Source organism: Lissotriton vulgaris, unplaced genomic scaffold (genome assembly GCF_964263255.1).
Source record: "Lissotriton vulgaris unplaced genomic scaffold, aLisVul1.2 SCAFFOLD_1744, whole genome shotgun sequence".
NCBI classification, from domain to species: domain Eukaryota; kingdom Metazoa; phylum Chordata; class Amphibia; order Caudata; family Salamandridae; genus Lissotriton; species Lissotriton vulgaris.
The window spans coordinates 471948-493150 of NW_028251127.1; the positions used below are offsets into that span (position 1 = coordinate 471948).

General features: G+C 46.8%; 1 protein-coding gene across 1 annotated transcript in view; it reads right to left on the reverse strand.

Moving 5' to 3' along the window:
• The window catches only part of LOC147663019 (uncharacterized), a 56469-nt gene that overhangs the window by 21490 nt on the left and 13776 nt on the right, over nt 1–21203 (reverse strand). Inside the window, 2 exon segments of the mRNA XM_086950730.1 lie at nt 6745–7336; nt 7338–8613. Coding sequence (XP_086806856.1) covers nt 6745–7336; nt 7338–8582 — 1837 coding nt within the window. The 5' untranslated portion in view covers nt 8583–8613.

Below are 21203 nucleotides of genomic sequence, written 5' to 3' on the forward strand. Positions count from 1 at the left end.
CTTGTTATTTGGGACAAAAGGCAGCGCAGAGTCTTGTCTGGTTCACCTGGTAAAAGTAAACATAACACTACCAGTCTTACCAGGTCCTGGTATGTTAACTTCCGCTAAAAGCTGGGCTCAAAGCGGACATATGTATATTTTGTTTGAATGTTTAACATGCAAGTGATATATAAAACGAGGAGGGCAAGGATGTTGATTCGGTATTTCCGCTCCAAAATAAAATTCTTATTGTTGTTAATAATTGTGTCATTTTTGGAAATACTGATATTTTGACATTGACCTTGAAAATGGGGATTTACTTCAGGAATTGCTATTATTGCGGCGCACACATTTATGTGGCAATTCTCCATTTTCATCCGATTTCTAACCCAGAGACTTCACCATTTTTAGCGCGTAAAAATGCTGGGGGACGGGTAACCACAAACAGGAGATTATTCTGTCCATTCAGCCGGTAACTTGTGATGGCCGAATCCTGATTACCACAGCAGAGAAAAACAGGAGCGTCTTTGACCCCTCCATGCACTGACATGAAGACAGGCACAGCAGCCCCAGCTCTGGGGCACTCTGAGCCCTCACCCACCCAGCACCTCTCCGGCGTTGCAGGATTTTATGCCCTTACCTGCCCAGGTTCTGTATGGGCCTCTGGTGCTGCAGCGCTCCTAGCCCTCCTAGCCCTCGACCCGGGGTGGCCATGGTCTGAGTGACGCTATGGCACCCCTAGTCCTCACCCCAGCCATCATCTCTCGCTGCAGAACCCTTGATAAAACACCCACACAGGCTGGCACCTCTTGCACTGCTACATCCTCACCTGAACTCTCAACCGGGCCAGGACTTCTCCAGCGCTGCAGTCCCCTAGAAATCACCTTGTGCGGCACCTCCCAGCGCTGAAGCACCCTGAACTTTCACCCAAGCCAGCACCTCCCTATATCACTTTAGCAACCCTAATCATCACCTTATGCGGGTCCTCTCTAGCACTGCAGAACCCCAAACCCTCACCCAGGTCAGCAGTTCTCAGGCACTGCAGCCCCCAAAACCGTCACCTAAGCCTGCACTGCTGTACACAGCCTCAGCACTCTGAGGTTCCACCTAATCCAGCACAGCCGAATCTCTCTTCTCTAGTATTTCAGCAGCCATGGCCGCCATCAAGGGTGGCGCCTCTCTGGCTTGGCAGTATTCGGAGCTTCGACATCAGCACCCCTCTAGTGCCCCAGCACCTCTGGATACTGCTGCCCTTCTGGCAGAAAACTGGAAGTACACCAGAGGTTAAGCATACCCCCACTGCCCCCCCACACCTCTTCCCCCACTGTTAAAGAAAAAGTGTCATGATTGGGAGCCACGGCCAACTGGCTATTTTTTCAAGGGATCCACAGGTCAAAAAATTTTGGGAACCACTGGACTCGTGGCTTGATTTGAAGTCCACAAAAAACACACTTTTCAAATGCTCAACTTCACAGACATAACTGATGGATTTTATGAGTAACGTTTGTTGCAATTTCGTTCAGACTTTTTTCTGTAGATCTATTAATAGCTTTTTCAATGGGAATTAAATGGAAAATGGCACTTGGCCACCCACTTGACAGACATGCATAAAACTAGCCAAGACAAACCCAAATAGTTTTGTGCAGATTCACTGCACTGTCCCAAAGTTATTATATGTTCCTATATTTATATTACATGGGATTCTCTAATCCCTGTATAAAAGGCAGTCTCATAGGGCCAGATGTACGACTGTAATTTGCGGTTGCAAAGGGGATTTTGGCCCAAAATAGGTCTGCCCAATGTACTAACCCTATTTCGCGAGCCGCTACTCGATTAGCGGCTCGCAAAATGGGGTTAGGAAGGGCGGTGCCAAGGGAGTTCCTTCCTAATAGCGAGTCTAAAACCCAAGTATAAATGGCTTCCTGTATCAGAGCGCTGCAAGTTCAAACTTGGCTGTCTTACTCATAAATCTTTGGCCGGCATCGGCCCTTCCTTCATCTCTTCCCTCCTACATCGCTATGTCCCCTCCAGGCACCTCCGATCCTCTGACCAAGCACTCCTCCAGGCACCTAGATACAGGCGCAAGAAACATGGAGGTCTCAGATTTTCTTTTCTGGCCCCTCATTTTGGAACTCTCTCCCATTGGAACTTAGACTCTCTCGCTCCCACCTTCAATTTAGGTCTCTCCTTAAAACCCACCTCTTCCGTAGTGTCTATTCATAGGCTTTTCTCACCCTCCCGCCCCCCCTCTGCCTCCCACCGAATTTAGTGAACAGCGCCAAGAAACCGTCCGGTGTATGCCGCGCTTTATAAGTAATTTTTACATTACATTACATTACATTACATTACATGAATGTTGTGCGACCGCAAAGCACCGTAAAGCACTCGCAAACGGGAAGGGGTCACCAAGGGACCCCTTCCCCTTTGTGAATGGATGCACAAATATTTTTTAAGGGCAGGAAGTGGTCCCAGAGAAATTGAAAAGTTTATTTTCCTTTTTTAAATGCATCCAGTTTTCCTTTAAGGAACGCGGGCTGCATTTGTTTAAAAAACTGCTTTGTTGACAAAGCAGTCCCAGACATGTTGGTCTGCTGACCCCAGCAGGCCGCCATCCCTGGGAGTGCCAGCCATTCCTAGAGGCGTCGTAAATTGCGACAGACTCATTAATATTCATGAAGCATGCAATTTGCGACCCCATTGCCCGAGACAATGTTGTACGCTGGGATTTGCGACTCGCCCTAATTTCTTTATAATCAGCAGCAAGTCGCTGATTAAAAAGAAAAGACATTAGAACTCGACTATTATAAGTTATTACCGTCGAGTTCCGAGGTCAATGCCTGCTGCAAGAGCCAGCAGACAGGGTGAAGGGCAGGTCAGGTCCTGAAACATGTTAGAAATGGGGGTCTCTAGTTGGCAATGGCTGGCGCCAATGTCCAAATAGGTACCCTTCTTCCTCAGTCAGGGCAAGTGGCCTACCCCCTTTGACAACCGCTGCTCAACCCTGTGGTAACGTAGCACGAGCAAAATGGCGCGCTGATTTCGTGCACCACAGCCTAAACATTTTTATATGTAGGCCATTATTTAAGGCATCAGAACTTTATTCAACACCATCGAGATCCCGCTCTCTAAATCACCAATATCGGGGCCTCACTAAAATTCGGAATACGGGGCACCCTTAGATTGATGTCCACAATCGGCAAAGGCTGCAAACGAGTGTATCCCTTTACCAGCTAGCCTACAAATATGGCGCTTCCATTTTAACACAAGTTTCCATGAAATTAGTCCGTCTTTGCATGGGGATAGCTATCGAACTAGTGGAGTACTAAAAACTACCAAAATGGCGCGTCTAGCGTATGAATTACAGCCTAAACATTATCAGGTGTGAGCGATTATTCACTTAAAAGCAATCGCCACACGTATAAATACAACCATCACGCCACAGTCTCCATACCGACTCTGGAGACCGGGGAGACCAGGCGGACGGTTCCTGCTAACACCAATCGAGGTAAGGAGACGTATCCGACGAACTTAACGTGGAGGGTTGTACCTTAGTTCTTGCCCGAGTTACCGGCTGCACACTGAGGCGATATGCAGCAGAATAGTTGAGCCATCTGCATCATGTCAGTTTCCCTTTCTGTGTGGTGGGAACGTCTCAGCTGAAATTTCATATGTGAGAGGGATAAAAATAATCTTCAAACTCTCCTGCATAATTATGGCTTAAAGCTTAACAAAAGGGATTTTCGAACCCCATTTAAACCTTAAACAAATTTATACGTACTATTAACAAAGAATGCGGGCACACAACGGCGGCAGCTCTCCCTTTCGCTGCGACAGCCCAGCGGACAAATCACGATGAGGCAACATTGGCAAACGTGCGGGCGCTCAGCGGCAGCAGCTCTCTTAGCTATGGCGGCCCACAGGACGAATCACGATAATTCAAAGTTGGTAAAAGTGCGGGCACTCAGTGGCAGCAGCTCTCGCTTAGCTTAGGCAGCCCACAGGACGAATCACAATGTTACAAAGTTTGCGAAGGTGTGGGCACTACGGGGCAGCAGCTCTCTCTTAGCTACGGCGGCCCACAAGGCAAAGGATGGTCTCGACCAGGCTGGCACAACGGTGGGCACTCAGCGGCTACAGTGCTCTCTTAGCTGCAGGGGGCCACATAGGTTCAGCAAATGTTCTGAAGGTTCAAATTCAGGCGGGCTCTCAGCGACGACAGCTCTCTCTTAGCTGCAGCGGCCCACACAGATTCAGTGAAGGCTCCCAGTCCGCATTCCTCACAGTAGAACTAGAGGATCCGGATTGCTCCAAAGAGGCCTCACCTACAAGCATAATTCCTCGAACAGGAATTCTGACAGCTGACGTGGTGAAGTATAATGTCCTCCTTTGGCAGGAGGCGCTCTCGATTCAGGCCCTCAGGTAGTTTCTTCAGCAAGCTTGGTGAAAGTTTCAAAAGTCCTTTCCTCTGTTCACTTGGAAAGAGTTTCGTCTTGACATCCAGAAGGAAAACACCTGGACAAGGTTCCAGCGCAGCGTTTTGTACCTAAAAAGTCTTTGTTCTCTAAAGCCACAAATCACTCAATCCAGTCAGAACCAGTATGGTGGGGTCGGGGAGCACTTGGTTTACGAGGTAACGCCCTGCCCTTTCAGAATGGCAGGATGCAGGGGGTGGAGCCATCATTCACCTTCCAGGCACAGCCTTGCTCAGATCAAAGAGTCACCCTCCCCATGCTCTGAATACCGATCTCTCTCTCTCCAGCCAGGTCTGACCCAGCTGGCCCTGCTGCTCCAAAACCAGACGGCCACATACTAGCAAAGCCTACAGGAAAGATCAGGCAAGAAAATACAACGTTTCCAGAAGAGCCATTTTCGAACATGGGATATATAAATGGTTCTTACTAAAAGGTGTACCTCAATGTCCTGAGCATAAACATATCAAACTCGAAGTTACTATCAGGTTCTGGGGGTTAGACAGGATTATAGAAGATAATCGTCAACCTGCCCATTCTGGCCTATGAGAACGGATAGCTTCACGATAGTAACAGTGAAATTGAGGTTAACTCGCTATGAGAATATGCTATACAGACCTAGGCATTATGGTTATCCTAATTCATACAGTCATCTTTACACAGGAGCATTCGTGCTGTAGAGGCACGCCGCCCAGAGCCTCTAAATCCAGCCAACATAAAAGATAGGAAGCGAAAAGTGGAAGGGAGACCCACGCCAATGATGCCAGGTCTAACAAAACATGATTGAACCAGCTGTTTAAACCAACAAATGGAACGTTGATTTTCTTTCTTCTGCTATATTTTGCTAGCATACTGTGACAAGCAGAAAGAACAAGCTTATTTATTCAACTCCTTAGATAAGAGGAAAGGTGGAATCGTGGAATCTTTCTGCATGTTCCGAGGTACTGCAGCTTTTTTTATGACTTGTATTAAACTGTTTCTAATATCCCACATGTTTTTGATGTGTTTAATTCTGCACTAGAGGCTTTATTTTTATTCTTCATGTTTGCAAACATGTTTGCTCTTTCATATGAAAGAGCTACGCAACAAGGTTTTAAGTGGTTTGTGGGAAAGGTGATGGTGTGAACATATATTATATGAGATAAAGTACCACCTGGCACACATTATAAGATTACTGCAAGTCACCTAGGAGTCCCATAACCTTATAAAGTAACTCTGCCTTCGGCCGCGATCCTCTATATAGTTATGGAACTCCTCACTGACATGCAATATCCTTATAATGTGTGGCCGGAGGTACTTTATCCTTAATATATTTTCACTGAATAAGGTTAAAGTGAAATTATAGTTGGTTTTGTTAAAACACCTTAATGGATATTTAAAATAAAAAAAACTTTAAAATTCGCTTAAAAAACAAGGGGAAAGTGTATTTATAGATAACACTTAAAACTGATAATACCACTGCAATATGCAAGTTATAGTTAGAACCACAATCCATAACTCTCACTACGGGTGTGCAAACCCTAACTCAGCATTTTACATGAGATGAAGCGATGACATTTTACATAGTTAAAGAGTTTGCTAGAGGCAGGATGCTGCTGTAGGGAGATCATCACTACTTTTATCTTCCCTTAAAACCATTCATAGCACACCTGGTACTGAGCTAGAAGGTGGGTGGGTGAGCTCACAAGTCACATAACAAATCACTTTGTGTATCTGTCGATCATGAGGATGTGTGCACCCGTGGAGAACCCTGCAGTGACAAGAACATCCCTGGTCGGCCCTGCTGTTGAGGCCGATTACAGACTAGGATTATTATATCAGGAACTGGAGACGACTGAGTCTTACCCAATGTAACTGTGCAACAGGAAACACTTCCCTCTCTAGACTGTGCATGTCTGCTATTCTCAATAAACACCACATCACTTGCTTCCGACTATTACGTTTGATTCCGGCCAGTAACTCCTCCCATGAATAGCGCTATTTCCAGTTCCTCAGCCTGGAATGGAGACGAACAAGGAAGGGCGAGAGCTACTGGCGTATTTGTCTCATGCAGAGTCCCATAACCAGGCCTGTATCTGCACAGGAAGGATGCAGTCCTGTGTGGAAACAGAGGCAAAGAATGCAGGGACACATCAGCACCCTGTGTACTCCTTCTCTGGAGGTCAGTATCACTAAGTGGGTTCAACCCAAACCATATTAATCCCCACAGAGACTTTCTAAAATCTGCCCATATGCATTTTGAAGAGGTTACATGTGTTCGTGCACTCCGCGTGTCCATGTATAGCGAAACACATACCTGGGGTGGCTTTGGACGGCAATAAATGTGACTGTGTTGGTCCTGTCTCCATTGAGTCTGAGGGGGTGTCTTCATCTGCAGTATTTGTATCCAGTTCAACGCATGATGGGGGCACAGGCTGACCCCGCTCTTCAGGACAGAGCAGTTCTGCCTTGCAGTTCTGATGTTGATGCTGTGATTCAGGATGCAGTGGTTCGAGTATGTAGCTCTGATCTGAGCCCTGTGCATCAGTACAGGCTGGTTCTAGCTTGTAGTTCACATTTGAATCCTGCTCCTCTGTGTGCAGTGGTTCCACCGTTTTGTTCTGATCTGTTTTTTGTGCTTCAGGAAGCACCGACTCTCTCTCTCGATCCAGTGCAGCAGTGTGCAGTGGTTTCACCGTGTTGTTCTGATCTGAACCATGTGCATCTGCACAGGTCTGTTCTAGCTTGTCTTTCTGCTCTCGTTCCTGTGTTTCAGGGCGCATAGATTCAAGCTCGTAGTTTACGTTTGGATCCTTCGCATAAGGAAGCTCCTGCTTCAAGCATAGGTGTTGCTGTAGGCACTGGGTTTGTTGTGACCCCAACTCATCAAAGGACAATAGCCCAGACTCTTAAGTGTTCATCTGATGACATCCCATCAGGTGACACGGGTTGTAGGCTGTGGTTCTCCTGGGGATCTTGGAAATCAAAACACACCAATTCTTCCTCCAAGGGATCATCAGGTTCCGTCCCACCTGGCAGCGCGGGTTGTATAGGGTGGTTTTGCTGTGGTTCGTTTCCTTCAGGAAATAGAGAGTGCGGGCAGAGGTTCTGTTGCTGGTCCCAGCTATTATCAGACAATGGGGATGGTTCTTGCTTCAGGGGCTCATCTGGTTCCCTCTTTTCTGGGAACGCCGATTGTATGCTGTGGTCTTGCTCTGTTCTCTGTCCATCAATAAATTCTAAGTGAATACACCGCTTTGCCTCCAGTGATCTGCCTGGAGGATCTGTCTGAGGGCACCTGGGTACAGTACAATATTGCTGTACTCCATTTCCATCTGGAAACACAGTTTGCATGCACCGGTCTTGCTTCGATTTGTGTACATCTGGAAACCCAGGTTGCAGGCACTGGTCTCGCTTGGACTTGTGTACATCTGGAAACCCAGGTTGCATGCACTGGTCCTGCTGCGACTCGTGTACATCTGGAAACCCAGTTTGCATGCACTGGTCCTGCTGCGACTCGTGTACATCTGGAAAACCAGGCTGCATGCACTCGTCCTGCTGCAACTCGTTTACATCTGGAAACCCAGGTTGCACGCACTGGTCCTTCTGTGGGTCACATCGATGTAGAAACATTGTCTGTAGACAAAGGTTTGGCTCCTCTGGACGCCCTTGAATATCGGTCGGAGAAGAGAGCATACAGTCCTGCTTTGGTGCATGCCCATCACAGAACACCGGCTGACGACACAAGCTCGGTCCACCTGGCCTATCAGGTTGAGGTGTCGCAGGAGACCAGCTAACAGCACAATCTCTAATGCTCGCCGGACAGACCATCTGCAAAGACACTGCACCATTATCTAGGGAACCTGGATCCTTTTCTATCCAGATTTTCTTAATCAGCCCAGCAACTCTAGAAGGTACGTCCTCCACAGAATTCACCAAGTTATCCAGTTTGGCTTCCAACTCCTCCAACATGGATAAAAGGATAATGTGGGGCAGGTCCTCCGAAAGCGATTTCAGCTCTTGGTCCCTCTGAGCATCATTTCGCGATCTTGAAGCTGAGACGTCATGAAGAGGTAAAGATGGGACTGTGGCTCTTGCAGATTCATGTAAACCCTGCGCTTTTGCTTTCTTTCCTGGAGCCCGTCTTCTCCCCATTCTGGTAAATTGATGTTCAAGTCTCAAGTGTCTGCAGAAGAGAGGAAAAGAGAAAAGACAACACGTTATCACAGAACAACTATGTCAAAATACTCCTTCCTGTCTCACCAACCCGAGTGTGATCAGAGGAAATTGCGAATTTCTAAAACCAGAAAAAAATTAAATCATTAAAATTTAACAATATCCATAACATAGCTCATATATTATGAAAGGCACTGATTTGAAATGCATTTCCAACACTATGTGTGTTCCTTTGTATGCTCAAATTGCACACTTTTATGAAAAAAATTGAATACTGTAACAACCTAAGGGCCATACACTGGCTTCAGTCCTTCCTGGAGAATTGTTCCTTTGAGGTAGTAGAGAGCAACACCCACTCAAAAATTTGGCCCCTTGAACAAGGTGTCCCACAGGGCTCATCTCTGAGCCCTACCCTTTTCAATGTTTATCTACAACCTCTTGCTGACATTGTGCATTCGTTTGGACTAGACATAGTAACCTACGCCGACGATACGCAACTGGTTGTATCATTGAATCAGTCCAACACTTCCCCCCCTAACCTCACTAAATGTCTGGTATTAGTAAATCAGTGGATGACTTTCTCACACTTGAAGCTCAATGGTGAGAAAACAGAGCTCATGATTCTGGGCAATTCACTCATCCCTAGTCCTATGCTAGAGTGGCCCCCATGCATGGGAAACCCGCCCCAACCAAAAACCCAAATAAAAAGCCTGGGCATATGGCTGGACTCTAATTTAAATTTTAAACAACAAGCAACTGTCCTGTCCGCCACCTGCTTTGGCCTGATGCGGATGCTCAGGAAGGTGCTGCCACTTTTGCCCTTCCAAGCACGCAGAATGATGGTGCAAGCCATCATCCTATCCCGATTGGACTATGGAAACTCTTTATATCTAGGAGCTCCTATCTCTACCACAAGGAAACTCCAGACTACTCAAAACGCAGCTGCCCGCCTCCTCCTAGGCCTTAGCAGGCGAGAATCTGGCACAGCAGCCTTGAAGAAGCTTCATTGGCTACCCATTAAGGCCAGAGTCCTATTCAAATCTATGTGCATTATGCACAAAGCCATGTGGAAGACCGCCCCATCTATGATCTGCTCCTTGGCGACCCCTTATCTCCCTCATAGATCCTGGAGATCCAGCACTGCTTTCCTAGCTACAATAAATAAAACCAAACGGGCCAGATGGGGTGGTCGATCCTTCTCTTGGAATGCCGCCAAGGCTTGGAATTCCTTGCCTGATACTCTTCGCAGCGAATCTAATCTGCTGAAATTCCGGAAGGATCTGAAAACTCTCCTCTTCATCTAACTCGGCTATCTTAGCCCACCCTTAACTCAGACAATATAGCGCTACGAGGCCTCCGGATAGGATGCGCTTAACAAAACACAATTAATAATAATAACAGCTGTCTTTTGCAATATTCAGTTCAGTGACTGAAGCACGCGCCAACATACCAAACCTCTACAGGATCTACAAAATGCTTGTTATGTTATTGCATATGTAGAGCGTATGCTCAATCGGAGGTTTCTTGGATCTGAATCAGAAATACATAAAAGTGGAGACAACGAATCAGACCAGGTAAGAATGTAGGATGAGTAGGCTTATTTTTTTTTAGATTTCTGGAAAAACACTTGAAGTTAGATCCAAAATGGATTTCACAGGGAGAGAAATCCGATTGGAAGGAGCTTGTACCAAACCTGGGAAGGAGCTTGTACCAAAGCTGCGTCCACCGGAATAGATAGTAAATTCAAGTGAGGCGATCTCTGGTTTTGTACGGGTGTACGCATTTCCACCTGGCCTGAGGCATAGGGTCTTAGACTGCATTTGCTATTTTGATTCATTTGATTTAAGGACTTGTAGAGAGCGCGAATGCCTTGGGGCGTCTTGGTGTTAATAGGTGTGACGTGTGTCCACCTCTGTAGATGATGTAGTAAACAAGCTGCGTCGCTGTGAATTACTTGTAGTCTATGAATGGTTATACTGGGTAATCTTACATATACTTGGTTGGCATAAGGCGATCTAGATAGGACTGCGGCCACCACTATTGCTTTTCTTGCCTAAAGTGGGAGAAGGGGGGTTATTTTCACAAGTAGTTTCAGTATAAATCTGCATTTAGATCCTACTGCTCCTGCTGGTTCTTGCTAAAAATACTATCAATTATCACTCAGAGGCTTTTAGCTGTGGGTTTAGGCTCCAGTAACAATCTAATTTTTGTTGGCGAGTAAAGTTGGTTCCAAACGTTGGTCTTATTCTTTTGAATTACAATCTCAGTTTTGTCAATATTCAGTTTTAGCTGATTCAGCCTCATCAAGTAATCATCACATTGCATCATATTTTGAGACTGGAGTGGTGAGGCTGACATTCCATTGATAAGCATTATCTAAGAGCTGATGTATTTATAAACCATGGAACCTCTTGAAGACAGGTCTCTGACCAATAGTTTTCGCAGGTTAGGGGAGCAGAGGTATTGCCCTATAATTCTTTGTTATATCCGGGACTTCTCCCTGGTTTTTCAGTAACGTAAGCTCCACAGCATTTTGAAACGCGCTTGGAACGATCGCTTGAGCTGCTGAATTGATGAAAATGCTCTGCAGGGGATTGCTCAAGACCTGGCTTTTCGACGGATACACAGCACCCTCAGCGCCCAGATACTATTAGGGGTTCACTTTACAAATGCTGATTGATTGATTGCTGAGGTCAGAGATTCTATGACTTCTGGAGGGCAAGGTCATTGGTGACCCGGATTTGACCTTGATCATAAATTCATGAGCTTGTTTATTTCTTCAAACGAGGACAAGGTAGTTGAGTTCTTTCAGACTTAACTTTAGAATTACTGCTGCTGTGTTTGTTTATACTATCTTTAATAGAATTTTTTTGTTAAGTATTTAGATTGTGGGGGCGTGGTTTGGACGCCGGGAGTAATGGCGGCGTAGTGACTCTCTCCTCCCGTGGTCACAGCTTCAATGTGATTTTGGGAACCCTTGCCCCGTGTAAAATCTGGTCCCAGCGACAGCTTTGTGGATCGGGAGCGACTATATGCCGGACTTTGGGGAAGCTACGGAGTGCCTAGGTGGCGGAAAGTAATATAGCCCTGGCCGCGACCTGCAGTGGAAAGAGGAGCGGGAAACCAGCGGACCTGTGCCAAAGCCGAAATCAAACCGGGACGGAGCGGGAGCCTGTACCCCTGAACTAGAACCTGCAACTGGGCTTCCGAGGCCCCCGAGTGAGTAGCTACCTCGATTCAAATGTAATTTCACAGCCTCAGAGACCTCGGACGCTGAAGCCCTGGGCTGCACAACACACGGCGCTTAAAATGGCGGGCGCAAGCATGTGTCGCTGCACATTGGCCGCATTATAAGAGAATGCTAAACACAGCCCATCGGCAGAGGGGACTTCTGTAAAACTGGTGCTGACACAGAGAGTATAGTTTTTTTTTGTTTTTTACTTGGTGTCCCCTGAGCAATACTTACACCAAAGCCTGGAACCCCTAATATCTAAAACTGGCGGTTTCACTGTGTTGGACCTATCATTAGCGGGATACTGAATCTAATACTGGCATTTATTTCTGGGCTTCATTGCCACTACAAGAATACTGCAAACCCTCGGTACACTCGGCAAAACCCGTTCCGCCTGAAAGTGTGCAATCTTTAACCCCCAGGCTGCGTGTCCTTAAACTCTCAGAAAGATGGCCTGATGTTCTTTCAAAATGGCGGACGGCCATACATCTCAATTCACTGCAAGGCGCCTGCGCATTTAATATACAACTCGACGTCTCTCGGCGCAATTGGCAGAATTCGGGCACCTCTCCAGCTACTAAGCCAACGGCCGGCGAGACGAATGGGAGGACGATAAATGACGCGTAGGTACACTCATGAAGGCACGTAGAATAAATTAATCATCACTAGCGATACACTCAGATGTGTAATAAAGACCCAAACATCGATGGTTTTTATTAGTGGAGAAGCATCACTAAGGGATAAGCTTTATTAAAACATACTGCACTATCAATATAACCACAGCCACAGTCATCATTAAGCATTTATGTTTAGGCACTACTGTACTGAGCATCGCGAAGGCGGATAAAACGGTAAAATGCCCAGACACAAGTTCCTGTAACTCACACAACTATGACTTGATAACAATGCTAACTTCTGTGCCCTGATCAGTGGTAAGCCTTAACAGACACCGAATAGAAGGAGCAAACGAATGGGGAAATATGAACTCACTGATCCATGGGCAGCAACATAGGCAGACAATCCGACTATGTCTAGCCTTCACAAACGCCAATACCGCACGTAGAGCTGATCTCTGGGCTGCCTCGTAACTGGTCAGTAGCCGGACAGTAACTGGACAGTACCCACGGGCAACCCCTGTGTCCTGATCATTAGTAACCCTTGGTACCATCATTGTCTACCACGACGCCAAAAGGGGGCACCACTGAAGGATTTAACATACCTGTATACTCACGGCAAGCCTTACCATGGGGGACAAAGACACGACAAAAAACCTCAAGAGACTCTAGGCTGACCCGCCGAACCCAGTGTCGCCCCTCAAAGGCAGGAAAGATGTCAAAGATGTCAATGACACGATGGACATTTTACTAAGCAAATTAGAAAAAGTGCGTGATCTGGCGAGATCCACGAAAGAAGAAGTCGCAGCCATCAGACAGGTTATAAGGGACACTAATTCTAGACTCACTGAAACGGAAGCAAGAATCAGCCATCTGGAGGACATTGAAGTAAAGACTTGCAGGCCCTTAAACGCCTCACCATAACCTCGGAGCAAACGACAAGAAGGCTGTCCGAGTTGGAAGACAGGAATGGAAGAGGCAATCTTCGCATCTTCGGCATTCCGGAAGGTTCAGAGGAAACCCAAGGATCATGCGTCTCCTTTCTGGAATCGTGGTTCTCTCAAGCGACCAACCTCACATTTAACCAGCTGCTTGAATTCGACAAACAATGACCCCCCTGACATCTTTTGTCTGACAGAGACATGGCTGCAAGACACCGATTCTACGGTATTGAATCTGGCGTTCCCCGTTGAGTATTCCATCTACACGCTCAACCGCTCTTCGAGAGGGGGTGGCGTCGCTCTTGCTGTTAAATCGTGCTATTCTTGCGCCTGGAGTGTGCAGAACATCACGGGCTGCGAAAGCGCCCTGTTCAAGGTTGCGGTTACTCCGCATTTTACCTTGTCAGGATTGCTGATTTACCGTCCACCTGGTAGCTCAGTGGCATTTCGAGAGGCTCTCCCTGAGGCGGTTAGTTCACTAGCAGTAGGGTCTGCCAATTTTTCTATCATTGGTGACTTGAATCTCCATTTTGACACTTTGTGTCTTTCTTCTGTGGGAGGGATGGTGGCGGACTTTGAGGCCCTTCAATTGTTCCAGCTGGTCTCGGACCCCTCTCATAGTGGTGGCCACACTCTGGACCCCTTTTTTTCTAACTTAGAAGGGGTTACAGTGCCCCCCCCTCCCCTTGACCTGGTCAGACCACTCACTCGTGACCATTCACTGTCCTCTTGATGAAGCCCCACTTAAGGTGCCACTGCGAGCCATGCCCAGACGGCGCTGGAGCAAATTAAAGGTGGAAGATCTCCACCGCCTTCTCACTGACGACCCACTGGGTGCAGTAGAGAACGTGGAGTCTGGTTATGACCATTTCTGCGGATGGGTAACCAGGGCCCTCGACTCCCTTATCCCGATGGTTTCCAGTAAGTGTGGCTCCCGCGCCCCCAGTCCCTGGTATGATGGCAATCTGAGGGCTCTGAAAAGTGTCTGCAGACGTGCAGAGAGAGACTGGAGGAAGAGGTATGACAGCAGCAAAAAAACCCTGTATATGGCTGCGGTCAAGTCTTATCACCGCGCGGTTTGTAGAACCCGGGCTGAATACTACGCTCTGGAGTTTCGGTATAGTGGGAATCCTGTTAAAACCATCTTTAAGGCCCTTAAAGACCTTGTGGCAAGGAAGCCGGCCGGTAACTCCATCAGCTCCAATACTCATTGTGAAGCGCTGGCGGCTTTCTTCCTGGAGAAGGTCCAGACCATATATAGGGCCTTCCCCTCCTCCACTGCACAAACCAGTATGGGGCCTCCCATCCGGTTGGATCAGGTGGTGCTAGACTCTCTCCCCTCTCTCTCTTTGGAGTCTTACACGGCCTTGGCTCTCCGAGTTAAGTCGGGGTCGCCGGACGACCCGCTCAAGCCACCTATGTTCAGAGACCAGGTTTTTGCTCGCCCGGTTTGCGACTTAATCAACACGTCGCTATCATCAGGCCAGGTGCCTTTGAAATGGAAGCTGTCGGTAGTAATGCCCATTTTGAAAAAACCATCTCTCGACCCTACAAAATCGGAGAACTACCGCCCGATTTCGCTTCTCCCGTGGCCAGCCAAACTCGCGGAGGCGCATGTCAACACCGCCCTCACTGGTCATCTGTTGCGTGCCAACATTCTGGACGACACCCAGAATGGTTTTTGGGCTGGCCACAGTACGGAGACAGCACTGTTATCTATGGTCGAGCACCTTCGGGTAGTTCTGGATGCAGGTCAAACGGCGGCGCTTGTTTTGTTAGACCTAAGCGCCGCCTTTGACACGGTCTCCCATGACATTCTCCTGCAACGTCTTGAGGAGATAGGGGTGATCGGCACTGCACACCAGTGGTTCCGTTCGTTTCTCAGGGATCGTTCCTTCTGTGTGGCGTCCCCGCCCTACCAGTCCAAATGTCATCCTCTGTCTCTTGGGGTCCCACAGGGTTCCTCGCTGAGCCCCACGTTGTTTAACATCTACGTGAGGCCGCTGGCTGAGGTTGTGAAGCTCTGTGGTATGACCATGGTGTCGTACGCAGATGACACCCAGCTAGCGGTCACGATCAGCGGGGACTCTGGGGTGGATGCCCCAAGATTCAGAGAAGGACTCAGGGCGGTGGCTGGTTGGATGACGTCCAACTGTCTCCAACTAAACGCCCAAAAAACGGAGGTGATGATCTTTGGGAAGCGGACGGACCTATGGGGAGATACTTGGTGGCCCTCTGAGCTGGGGCCGACCCCCACTCCGGTTGCGGAGATCAAAAACCTTGGTGTTTGGCTGGACCCTTCCCTCAACTTCGTTGGCCACACCAAAAGGACGGCGGCTTGCTGCTTCGGCATCCTGCGCAATCTGCGCCCTGCCCTTAAATACTTCGATGCCGCAACTCGTCAATTGGTGGTGCAAGCAACGGTTTTGGCGCGGTTGGACTATGCCAGCTCCCTTTTTATAGGATTAAACCAGGCTGAGTTAACCCGACTTCAAAGAGTGCAGAACGCTGCGGCCAGAGCGATCGTAGGTCTTCCTAGGTTTTGCTCGGCCGGTCCATCTTTGCGAGCCTTGCATTGGTTACCCGTTAGGCAGCGGATCCACTTTAAAGTTTTGTGTCTTTCCTTCAAAATTCTGAAGGGCCTATCACCTCCCTTACTGCACCAACTCTTGCGCCCTTACATCCCGGGCCGCACTCTGCGCTCGCTAGACCAAGAATTAGCGGTAGCCCCTCGGTTCAAACTCAGTCGGGTGGGGGGTCGCTCTTTTAAGGTGCGGGCAGCCGCACTCTGGAACGCTCTCCCTTTGAAACTCCGGACCTTTGGTGACCTGCTCTCCTTCCGCAAGGCCGCTAAAACCCATTTATTTTCTGAGCTTTGTTAAATCCTTCACTCCCCATTTTCTTAATAATTATTTCTGTTCCCCAGTTGTGTTGTGTTCGCCACCTTGTCGGTGCGCCGGGACGCTCCTTCGCTGGAGCAGCCGTGCGCAATACAAATAGCACTAACATAACATAACATAACATAACATAACATAACAGAGCACATAGAGTGCCGGGTAGGATCACAAAATCTCAAAAAGGCCCAAGACCCACGTCTGCAAACCCTTGAGATACCAACACGTAGAGCAGATACTAACCTTCGTCAGGAAAAACAACCATATACTATGGAAGTCGAACAAGATCTATTTCTCACAGGACTACAGTAAAGAAACAGCTGATATACGGAAGGCCTTTCTTGCTCTCCGCCCACAGCTAAGGTCCTTGTGCCACCAATTTGGGTTCATAGGTCCATCAAAATTCCGAGTTTTCATCAAGGGGACTCCTCAGGTCTTTACGGATCCACAAAGGCTCAAAAAGTTTCTAGATGATCAGGAAGAACTAAATATGGACACACCAACGGCGAACTCTGAGGCTGCGTCAGCTTCAGGTTATATATGAATATCCTTTTTCTGTATGCTTTAATGGTATAGTTAATGGTATAGTTCCGTGGCACCAGGCTCCACGCACAAGGGTCAAAAGCTCTAACTGTTTTCACTGCTAAAACTGCTAGAAGTGTTAGAACAGGGTTGCCTGCCGAATACCTGTTTGCATGGTGCTCTGATGTCATTGTTATTGTAATGAAACGTAAATTACTCGTCACGCTATTCAAAGTCACCAACCGTGTCATCTAAGCCATTTAACCCACTCATGCCGTTTACGTGGGTAATGTTAGACCTTGTTTGCAGTTATTTCAGAAGTTACACACTTGAAGTTAAACACACTGACCTCACATTGTCGTTACTATGGCGATTGAAATAGCCTTTACTGCATTAGAAAGGTGCCTACTACAGTGTCTAACACTACCCGTGGTTCAGGATAATTCTGGAATGTACGCATATGTTAGCTAATGTTCCTAATTCTTAACACACTGTGAGTGTAAGGCCATGGGAGGGACAACGCTGTTGTTCTCCTAGTCACCATGCCTAACGGCAATGTTCGGGTGGGGTGGGTGGGTTGGGAGGGGGAAGCAGGGAGGGAAGGGAGAGGGAGGGTGAGGGGGGGTATTGGAGGGTTCTGGTTTTTCTTTTCTTCCTTGTCCTTGTCTTTGTCTCTGATTTTGCTTTTATTATTTGTTGCATAACAGTGTCAGGGTGCAAACACTTCAAATGCTCAGAAGTCATTTTTTCTTACTCTGTAAGGCATGTTGCGCTCATTGCGAATGTTATCAAGATCTTCATACTCAGACCGAAGGGTCTCAAGCTGACCAATCACAAGCGTTCTCAGACTTTAGATGATATGGATACCACTCCACATGGGAGCCTGGTTAACATGATTTATTTGGATGTAATGAATCGTCTAACGTATGCTCATGTCTACACCCACAATTAATACACCCCTCGGGTTATTAAAGGTAGGACACCTGAAAGTTCTTTCCCTCAATATCAAAGGTCTTAATAAGCCAGTCAAACGCCAGAAATTCCTAGGTTACCTACGCAGACAAAAACGTGATATTGCATTACTACAGGATTCCAAACTAGATGCTAAACAATTTCACACACTTAGGAATAAATTCTTCCCCGAGGTTACTGGCTCGGAAGCCTTCGGAAAAAAAAACGGGGTAGTAACTATGATAGCCAAAAAATCCAATGTTGATTTGCTTTCCTCCATGGCTGATTCCAAAGGGAGGTGGGTCGCAACCAAACTACAAAAAGATAATACGGAATTTTTTGTTACAAACGTCTATGCTCCAAACACATGTGACTTGAAATTCTGGTCAGACCTAGCAAAACAATTTGACAGCCTCCCAGACTCGGCAGTCCATATTCTCGCAGGAGACTTTAACTTCCCCTTTGACCCGACCCTAGGCAGGGACTCCCGATGTTCTTTTCGCAGTAACAAATCACATAAGGCCTTCCTCAACTTCTGTGACCGATTCCATCTAGTAGACCCATGGCGGTTGCATAATCCTGTTGGGAGGGAATTCACATTTTACTCTTTCCCTCAAGACTCATTCTCTCGAATTGACTATTTATTTATTACAAAGAACGCTGTTCCCAGAATAGAAGATAAATCGATAGAACCGAGAGTTCTATCCGACCACTCCTGCATCACACTAACCATCTCTGATTTAAAACCATCTACCCGCCAAACTCTTTGGCGCCTTAACGATGAAGTCCTCGAACAAGATCAACATCTAGCAGCCATTGAAACGGCCTTCAGAGAGTATCTGGAGCACAACACTGGAGGTGACACCACTGACTTGACTCGGTGGGAGGCTTTAAAAAGTACAATTAGAGGGGTCATTATTAAGATTAAATCTGACAGGAACAAAAACACGCTAGGAAGCTAGAAAACCTAAAAAAATAAATATATATCTTGGAAGCTAGGCATCTGCTAGATAGGAAAGACGAAACACTTAATAAGCTGGCCAACAAAAAATACGAGTACAATAAAATAGTGAGTGAGAGAGCAGGCTGAACAGGAGAAAACGGTTTAAACTATGTGAGTCAAATAAAGCTGGGAAAAGTCTAGCAGCCTACCTTAAATTCAAAGTACAGAAAAACACGATAAACTCTATTGTGGACCAGTTTGGTGTAGCCCACTCCGATCCTATTAAAATTACAGAGATATTCAAAGATTTCTATGAACGTCTTTACGCTAAAAACACGGAAGTCGAAGGCAACAAGATCAAAGATTACTTAAGTGAATGCATGCTACCGTCTCTCTCCTCGGAAGAGCAAGCAGACATTAATAGTCCAATTACGAGCCTAGAAGTTGAGAAAGCCATGAAATCGCTAAAATGTGGGAAGGCCCCGGGACCCGATGGGTTTTCTGCCAGATTCTATAAATGATTCTCCTCCGTAGTATCACAACCACTCCTTGTTTCGGGAGATCAATGAGACAGGAGAGACAAAGGGAGCACTATCAGAGGCCATCATTGCGGTCTTACCTAAAGATGGGAAGGATCCAACATTGCCCAAGAACTATAGGCCCATCTCACTTATTAATTTGGATTGTAAGCTTTTAGCCTCAATTTTAGCCGACCGCCTCCAGAGACTTTTACCCAAACTCATACACCCATCTCAAGCAGGGTTTTTGAAGTACAGGCTGTCCAGCGATAACACCAGGACTCTAGCACATGTGCTGGAGAAAGCGTACCCCTACAGCAGCAATCACACTCGATGCCGAGAAGGCATTTGATAAAGTGGACTAGATGTATCTGGAGGCTGTTCTAAATAAATGTAGCCTGGGACCATCATTTATAAGGATGATCATGTCCCTTTATTTCTGTCCATCAGCAAGGGTCAGAGCGGGGGGGTCGTTCTCATCATCGTTCCGTCTACACCAGGGAACCAGACAGGGATGGCCTCTCGCCCCATCACTGTTCTTACTGGCCATTGAATCATTCCTACACCATATTAGGCACAACAAAGATATATCAGGCATTCCTTTTAATGAATGCACTATAAAAATAACGGCCTATGCGGATGACGTCTTAGTCGTATCAGAGAAGGCGGAGGAGGCTATACCGGCCCTCCTCACTACTATTGAGGAGTTTTCCAAGGTCTCTGGATATAAATTAAACAAAGACAAAACAGAAGTCAAACTACTAAACAACCTAGGGAATAAAGAGATTCTAGGGGATTCTGGCCTGACATGGCAGCCAGGCTGCTTCAAATATTTAGGTTTGGATTTTGATAGGGACCTAATATCCACATTAAGAACTAACGAAAATATACTACTGAAGAAAATCTCCAAATTACTTGACGGTTGGGTCTCCTAAATATTTATCCTGGTGGTGTAGGGCTGAAACCCTGAAAATGATGGTAACCCCCTTGGTAAACTACTTGGCAAGTATGTTACTAATGACCTTTTCAGACGACTTCCTACATAAGGTGGATGAGCTATTTGGTAAATTTTTGTGGCAAGGGAAGAAGCCTAGGATATCAATGAAAAAGCTACAACTAGCTAAAGAAAGAGGCGGCCTGGGCCTCCTAAACTTCAGGCATTACCAAACTGCGTTCCTATGTAAACAGGGTGCCCAATGGTTATGCGACGACTTAGCCTACACCCCACTGTGGCTAGATATTGAAAGAGCCGTCATTGGTAGTATTCCCCTCTCGGCCCTACTCACCATGGACCTCTCACATCTGCCCCATTCGAAATACATCTTACTGAACACGAGACGGGCCCTTCTGAAACTCGACCAATCACATCATATGGGCCTAAAGCTCAAGAAATCCACCTCCATTGCCTTATGGAATAATCCCATGCTAAAAATCAATGGAGAACCTCTCCAATGGGTACACTGGTCTAAAAAAGGCATCAACCTAGTGCGTGATCTGTATGAAAGAAGCAACCCACTACCGTTTTCTTCAGTTCAAGCCACACATGGTCTCTCGCCAATAGATTTTTATGACTTTCTGAAATTAAAAGCGCTTGTTCCTTGGCTTTGGAACATCATCACCCGTATCAGAGTGGCGGGGCATTTTGTCTCAAAGGTTTACAAACTTCTTCTCCCCATCCCCAGAAAACACATAGACGAAATGAGATAAGAAGGGAAACAGAGCCCAATGTAACGGGCCTGACATTTGATTGGGATATTATTCACACCACTGCCTTCAGGAACAAGGTCTCTCCTATACTGGCACAAACTAAAAACATGATAATCAATAGAACTTACTGGACACCAGAGAAGCTTTTTATACTTCACCAAAAAGACGACCCTAAGTGTTGGAATTGTGACTCAGGAGTAGGAGACCTGGCCCATATGCTTTTTAATTGCCCCTCCTTGGGGAATTATTTCGAAAAAATCTTTGAATGCATAGAACAT